This window comes from Sapajus apella, unplaced genomic scaffold (genome assembly GCF_009761245.1).
Source record: "Sapajus apella isolate SASKATOON/1434 unplaced genomic scaffold, GSC_monkey_1.0 scaffold33, whole genome shotgun sequence".
Lineage (NCBI taxonomy): Eukaryota > Metazoa > Chordata > Mammalia > Primates > Cebidae > Sapajus > Sapajus apella.
Window position 1 is genome coordinate 34,219 of NW_022436973.1, and position 7,452 is coordinate 41,670.

Here is a 7,452-nt window from a genome sequence, read left to right on the forward strand (position 1 = left end):
ATTGCCCCCCCCCGGGGAAAAAGGGAAAAACAGTGAAACAAAAAAAAAAAAAAAAAAAAAAAATGGGCTTCATTCCTTTTTTTTTTTTTTTTTTTTAATTTTCAAGGCATAGTCTCACTCTGTCACCCACGCTGGAGTGCACTGGCAATCTTGGCTCACCGCAACCTCCGCCTTCCAGGTGCAAGCGGGAGAATTCCTGGCTCAGCCTTCCCAGTAGCTGGGATTACAGGTGCGTGCCATAGCAGAGACGGGTTTCACCATGTTGGCCATGGTGGTCTGTAACTCCCGACCTCAAGTGATTCACTTCCTTCAGCCTTCTAAAGTCCTGGGATTACAGGTGTGAGCCATCGCACTCAGCTGGTTTAATTATTTTCTAAATTACTAAAAAGCTGCCTGACTGCAATCCATCTTTTCAATACTGATTTGAAATACGGTACCACCTTGCCTATATAATAAATCCTATATATATCTGGCTCTTATTCTGGGTTCTTTTTTTTTTTTTTTTTTTTGTGAGACAGAGTGTTTCGCTCTTGTTACCCAGGCTGGAGTGCAATGGCACGATCTCGGCTCACCGCAACCTCCGCCTCCCGGGTTCAGGCAATTCTCCTGCCTCAGCCTCCTGAGTAGCTGGGATTACAGGCACGCGCCACCATGCCCAGCTAATTTTTTGTAGTTTTTTTAGTAGAGACGGGGTTTCACCATGTTGACCAGGATGGTCTCGATCTCTTGACCTCGTGATCCACCCGCCTCGGCCTCCCACAGTGCTGGGATTACAGGCTTGAGCCACCGCGCCCGGCCCCCGCTTTCTTTTCAATAACATTACCAGTCAAATCAATATTTTCCCACATGAATGACCAAGGGGTCGCAGCCACGACAGAAGACAGATTAAGACTTTACGATGCTAAAACGCAATAAAATATATATTAAAAAAAAAAAAAAAAAAAAAAAAGACTTTACGATGCCTCGTCCGATGCTCTTTCATAGTCAACGGAACGACTGAACACCCGCGCCACAAGAGGCGGTAGAGATGGGCGCCCAACCGAAGCGCCAGGACCCCGGCCTACGTCCGCGCCCTCAGTTTACTTCACCCCAGTGGACCCTGGATGTTTCATGACCGGCCCAGCGGCCTCGAAGAGTGTGGCAGGCCCTTACCAGCTCCCAGGCTGCCCCAACGCCACAGCCGGCCCACCACGGTTGGAGCGCTTTACCTAAGGCCCTTACCAGCTCCCAGGCCGCCCCAACGCCCCATCCGGCCCACCACGGTTGGAGCGCTTTACCTGAGGCCCAGGGATCCCCTTCACCTGACGCCACCCAGCAGCCCGCGGCCAGGTATCCAAGGCCGCATAGTAACCGGGGAGGCGCGGCGGCGCGCTGGGAAGGCGTGGCCCAGGACGCGGCGCTACCTCCGGTCGACGTGATGACGACAGCATGGGTGGTGCCTCTCCGTCGCGGGCGTCATGGGTATTGGAGGGAGCCCGGCTGATGTGGGACTGTGCCATTTGGTGCATGAGGGGTAAATCCCAACACAACGAGAATTAACTGTTTTTTTTCCACCCCCCTCCCTCCAGAGAATTAACTTTTCACCAAAAATCAACCCACTGAATTTTGTTATTTAATATCAATTTTGACTAAAGACTAATAACAGTAGGACCCAAGGGCCCAAACTTCGCTCCACCCGCAGGTAGCAGAATAGTGAAGGCTTCCGGGGGCGGTTGGAGGACGCACCCCCACGATTCCCAAGGTGCTGGCGTAAAGCTGAGCCGGGCGGGGGCGGAGCCCGGTGGAGGGCGGGGCCGGACTTTTAGAAACTACTTACGGGAAAAGGGTGGGCAGGTTTAGTGTTGAGACTAATAACACCGGATCATTCTATTTTATTAACCCCGTATCTTCGCTTGCCATGTTACCAGATCTGAGGTCCAGCGCGGATGGCGATGAGCCCGCCGCCCTTTGGGTGGGGAGTTAGAACTTGAACAGATTCTACAAAAATGTGAAAACTATTTACTGTATTAGGGAGTCTGACGACTAAACTGGTCAAAAAGGCGCCCCCCTTGAGCAGATTATCTGAAGAAAGAGTGGCATTCATTAAGGCGAGGGCTGGGGAAGGGCGTTCCGGGCAGAAAGAACTGTTTGTGCAAAGAGCATCACCAACCAATACAAGTTGCCCTGCCATCACCATTAAGGTGGGAACCGGAAGCCAGAACCACCAACAGGCCTCCCGGTTCCCCAGGAAAGCGCTCTGTGCCTGCCTTGAGAGGTGTGTGGATGTGTGAACAATGCTGCAGCAATCTGGAAGACTCACACTGATGAGTGCAGAGAGCTCTGACAGTTTTTGTTTTGTTTTGTTTTTTGAGGTAGAGTCTCAGTCACCCAGGCTGGAGTGCAGTGGCGTGGTCTCGGCCCACTGCAACCTCCGCCTCCTGGGTTCAAGCGATTCTCTCACCTCAGCCTCCTGAGTAGCTGGGACTACAGGCGCCCGCCACTACACCCGGCTAATTTTTGTCTTTTTAGTAGAGATGGGGTTTCACTATGTTGACCAGGCTGGTCTCAAACACCTGACCTCGTGATCCGCCCACCTTGGCCTCCCAAAGTGCTGGGATTACAGGCATGAGCCACCGTGCCCGGCTTCTGACAGTTTTTATTTACATTTATGTTTGTCTTCGAGTTTAGAACATTAAAACACACACAATTTGTGTTGCTTTCCACAATTTTAAAAGTGGAGACAAGTTGGGCGCAGGGGCACTCTCCTGTAATCCCAGCACTTTGGGAGGCCGAGGCAGGTGGCTCTCTTAAGCCCAGGTGTTCAAGACCGGCCTGGCAACATGGCGAAACGTGGTCGCTACTAAAAATACAAAAAATTAGCTGGGCATGGTGGCGTCCACCTGTAGTCCCAGCTGCTTGAGAGGCTGAGGTGGAAGGGTTGATTGATCCCCGGAGGTCGAGGCTGCAGTGAGCCGTCATCGTGCCACTGAACTCTTCTAGCCTAGGCAACCTAGTAAGACCTTGTCTTAAAAAAAAGATAAAGAAAGTGGAGAAGAAAATAATTTGAGAATTCTCTTTGGTCAGATGAAGTGGCTCACTCCCAGCATTTTGGGAGGCTGAAGTGGGAGGGCTGCTTGACACCAGGAGTTTGAGACCAGCCTGGGTAACATAGTGAGACCTTTTCTCTACAATAATAATGGTAATAATAAAAAAAAGAAAATTAGCCAGGCATGGTAGCACACACCTGTAGTCTTAGCTGCTTGGGAGGCTGAGGTGGGAAGATTGCTGGAGCCCAGGAGTTTGCAGTGAGCCATGATCACTCCACTGCACCCCAGCCTGGGCAACAGAGCGAGACCCTGCCTCTTTAAACACACACACACACACACACACACACACACACACACACACACACAGAGAGAGAGAGAGAGAGAGAGAGAGGGAGAGAAAGAGAGACTTGGGGATTTGGGGATTCTGTATTTTGGTGCAAAATTCGGTGAATAAAGTTTGGATTTAGGGTAACAATGGAAATGAAGTCTTTTCACTGGAGAGAGAGTGTAGGCTGTCCCATTTGAAGGCTGGAACAAATCTTGGGATCCTTCTGCCTGATGTGCAGTCAGTGTTTGCTAGAGTACCTGCCCAGAGCATTTCTCCCGCTGTTAGAGATTGTAGAAAGAGTAAGAGTTTTGGCCAGGCCTGGTGGATCATGCCTGTAATCCCAGCACTTTTGGAGGCCGAGGCGGGTGGATCACTTGAGGTCAGGATTTTGAAACCAGCCTGACCAACATGGTGAAACCCCATCTCTACTAAAAAAAAAAAAAAAAAAAAAAAAAAAAATTAGCCGGATGTAGTGTCTGGTGCCTGTAATCCCAGCTGCTTGGGAGGCAAAGGCAGGAGAATTGCTGGTACCCAGGAGGCAGAGGTTGCAGTGAGCCGAGATGGCGCCATTGCACTCCAGCCTGGGTAACAAGAGCATAACTCTGTCCCCGCGCCCCCCCCCAAAAAAGTAAGAGTTTTAGAATCAGCTGTCACCGAGTTCAATTCCTTGCTGTGACTTGTAACAGCTGGGTGACCTTGGGCAATTTTTATAATCTCTGAGCAAAGGTATCCTGTCTGTAAAGTGAAGTTAATAATTTTTTTTTTTTTGAGACAGAGTCTTGGCCAGGCGTGGTGGCTCATGCCTGTAATCCAAGCATTTTGGAGGCCAAGGCGGGTGGGTAACCTGAGGTCAGGAGTTCAAGACCAGCCTGACCAACATGGTGTAACTCTGTCATAAAAAAAAGAAGAGAAGCTCTTATATATATATATATATATATATATATATATATGAAACAGAGTCTTCCTCTGTTGCCCAGGCTGGAGTACAGTGGCCCAATCTCCGCTGACTGCAACCTCTGCCTCCTGGGTTCAAGCAATTCTCCTGCCTCAGCCTCCCAAGTAGCTGGGATTACAGGTTCCCACCACCAGGCCCAGCTAATTTTTGTACTATTAGTACAGACAGCGTTTCACCATGTTGGCCAGACTAGTCTCAAAGTCGACCTCTTGATCCGCCCACCTTGGCCTCCTAAAGTGCTGGGATTACAGGTGTGAGCCACCACTCTGGCCCAAAGTTAATAATTTCTAAATGCTGGCTTGTAGTGAGGATTGTAGATCATGCATATAAAACTTGGAATTTGCTCAGTAAACATAGGTTGTAGTGTGATCCATTCAACAGCATAGTTTTTCTTCATTTTTATTTTTTATCCTGATGAAAACAATTGTGCTTTTACAATCTCAGAAAAGATAGAACCATTATGTGTTTCACCATCCATAGCTGATTGTGTGCTTCTGACACTACCATCACGTTTTTTATCATTATACTCTTGTTTTTTTGCTTGGGAAGTTGGGATTTTGACCTCTCCCTCATCTTGTTCCACATTTGCCAATTAACTGGCTCTATTAAGATGGAAATCAGTGTGTTTCTTTCAGAGTTCTTAGCACATGTGGAAGCTTAACATGAACTCTTCCTGACCCAGTTTTGATCTTTAATAGGTCAGTGTCATTGGTGTTTTTTCCACGGCCTCCCAGACTTGTCCTCCATGATTCCTGGGGCAGCGGGCTGGGTGGGTGACAGGACTTGAGGAAGGGAAAGAGTGGGATTGAATTAAGAGGAAAAGGCAATAAAATCACCAGCACATACTAATCCAAGAGAGTTCCTTCCCTAGTCCCCTAACCAAAAAGCCAGTAAGGCCATCCAGGAGTATGAATCATACATTTGTAAAAACAAACCACTTTTCTGCTGAAGTAAGGAAGCACAATCCATCCCTAAGTGCAGGGTGTCCTGAATTTATGAGGTGTCAGAGCTCATGTTCTGTCTGATCAGAATTACCTTTAGAAATGACTAATCTGGCCGGGTGCGGTGGCTCAAGCCTGTAATCCCAGCACTGTGGGAGGCTGAGGCAGGTGGATCACGAGGTCAAGAGATCGAGACCATCCTGGTCAACATGGTGAAACCCCGTCTCTACTAAAAATACAAAAAAAATTAGCTGGGCATGGTGGTGCATGCCTGTAATCCCAGCTACTCAGGAGGCTGAGGCAGGAGAATTGCCTGAACCCAGGAGGCGGAGGTTGCGGTGAGCCGAGATCGCGCCATTGCACTCCAGCCTGGGTAACATGAGTGAAACTCCGTCTCAAAAAAAAAAAAAAAAAAGAAATGACTAATCTGAACATATGGCGCTCCATGGTGGCCAGGAAGCTCTAGGCATCAAGTCTGCAGCAGCCTCCAGCTCTGTCCAGCTCTGTCCAGCTCTGAGCTCCCCCATGTGAGGTGGAACACGGCATGAACCTGACAGCCAGGCTCAGACCAGAGTGACATCCCGTTGAATGTCTCCGCTTCAACACTTCATTTCTCATGCTTGGCTTATTCCAGCCAACTTTTGACTTAGCTCCTCACTAGAGATTTTGGCAGTTATTCTGCCTGGACCTAACAGCCAGAGTGAGGAGCAGACCAGCACAAAAGTTCAATGTGAGAGCCTTAGAGCCAGCTTATAGGGCTCCAAGTCCCAGCTCTGGCCCTTATTAGCTTTGTGACCTTCAGGCAAGGAACAACTTCTCTGACTCTGTATTGTCATTGGTAAAAAGGGGATAGTATTAATTCCTACCCCAGGGTTGTTTGGATGGAAAATTTGGAACAGACATGAAAGAGTCTAGCACAGCAACTAGCCCAGCATAGGCAGGTGATCTAAAGCTAACTTTGGCCAACCAAACAAAAAAGGAGTGTGTTAAAAAGGATCAGAAGTTCTCAGATTATTTGGAAAGCTACAAGACTTGAGCCTTGTCTGGACACAGTGGCTCACGCCTGTAGTCTCAGCACTTTGGGAGACTAAGGTGGGAAGATCACTTGAGGTAAGGAGTTGGAGAACAGCCTGGCTAAAACAGTGAAACCCTGTCTCTACTAAGGATATAAAAAATTAGTTGGATGTGGTGGCGCACACCTGTAGTTTCACCTACTCGGGAGGCTGAGGCAGAATTGCTTGAACCCAGAAGGCGAAGGTTGCAGTGAGCCGAGATTGCACTGCTGCCTGGGCAACAAGAGTGAAACCCCATCTCAAAAAAAAAAAAAAAAAAAAAAAAAAAGACTTGAGGCTTCCAGGAATGACATTGCAGGGCTGGTCTGACGGTATTGCTGCCACTGAGCACCAACTGCTACAATTTGCATCCTTGCCACTACTATACCAGGAACTCAATTTTGCAGGTACTGTTGCCAGTTACCACACAAAAGAGCACTCCCGATCCCTTCCCTGAGTCAAAGGTTGGCACAGGTGCATCCCTGGTCCCCATGCCTGGCCCTAGCTAAGGGGAGGCTGGGAAAGTCAGTGTCTAGCATTTTCAGCTACTCTAAATAGAGGTAGTTATTGCCTCTCATGAAGTCCCATAAAATAGGGGATTCCCTGGAGACAGGAAGGGATTCAGATACCAGGCAGCCAGACCCAATAACAAATGTCCAATACTACCCACAACAAAGACAAACATAATCAACATAGAATAAGATATATTGACAGCCTATGAGCTTGTGACAGCTCTGTCATTTTACACATTGAGATCAAAATCCAAACACCAAGAGGACCTCTGATAAAGAGTGCTGGCTGCCTACCCAACATTCTCCCCTTCTCCCTTAGTGTCAGAACCCCTTTGTTATTAAGGGTAGACACGTATCCAGCAAATAAGCCACATCTCCCAGCCTCCATTCCAGGTAGGGGAGGGTGGTTGCTGAGATGGAAGCAGAAGTCATTGGGTAGGGCTTTTGGGGAAAGCTATTTAAAAGTGCCCTTTTGGCTGAGTGTGGTGGCTCATGCCTGTAATCCCAGCACTTTGGGAGGCCGAGGTGAGTGGATCACGAGGTCAAGGAATTGAGACCATCCTAGCCAACATGGTGAAACCCTGTTTCTACTAAAAATACAAAAATTAGCTGGGCATGGTGGCGCACGCCTGCAGTCC

At 48.6% G+C, this 7,452-nt stretch overlaps 1 protein-coding gene across 2 annotated transcripts in view; it reads right to left on the minus strand.

Annotated features, from left to right (window-relative positions):
* IFT52 (intraflagellar transport 52) overlaps window positions 1–1,431 on the minus strand; it is a 35,585-nt gene extending 34,154 nt beyond the window's left edge. Inside the window, exon 1 of one of the 2 annotated variants that reach the window (XM_032294912.1) lies at window positions 1,278–1,431. In XM_032294912.1, coding sequence (XP_032150803.1) covers window positions 1,278–1,430 — 153 coding nt within the window. In that variant the 5' untranslated portion in view covers window position 1,431. The remainder of the gene's footprint in view (window positions 1–1,277) is intronic. The other variant, XM_032294911.1, reaches the window with a different exon arrangement.
* Window positions 1,432–7,452: the final 6,021 nt, after the last annotated feature.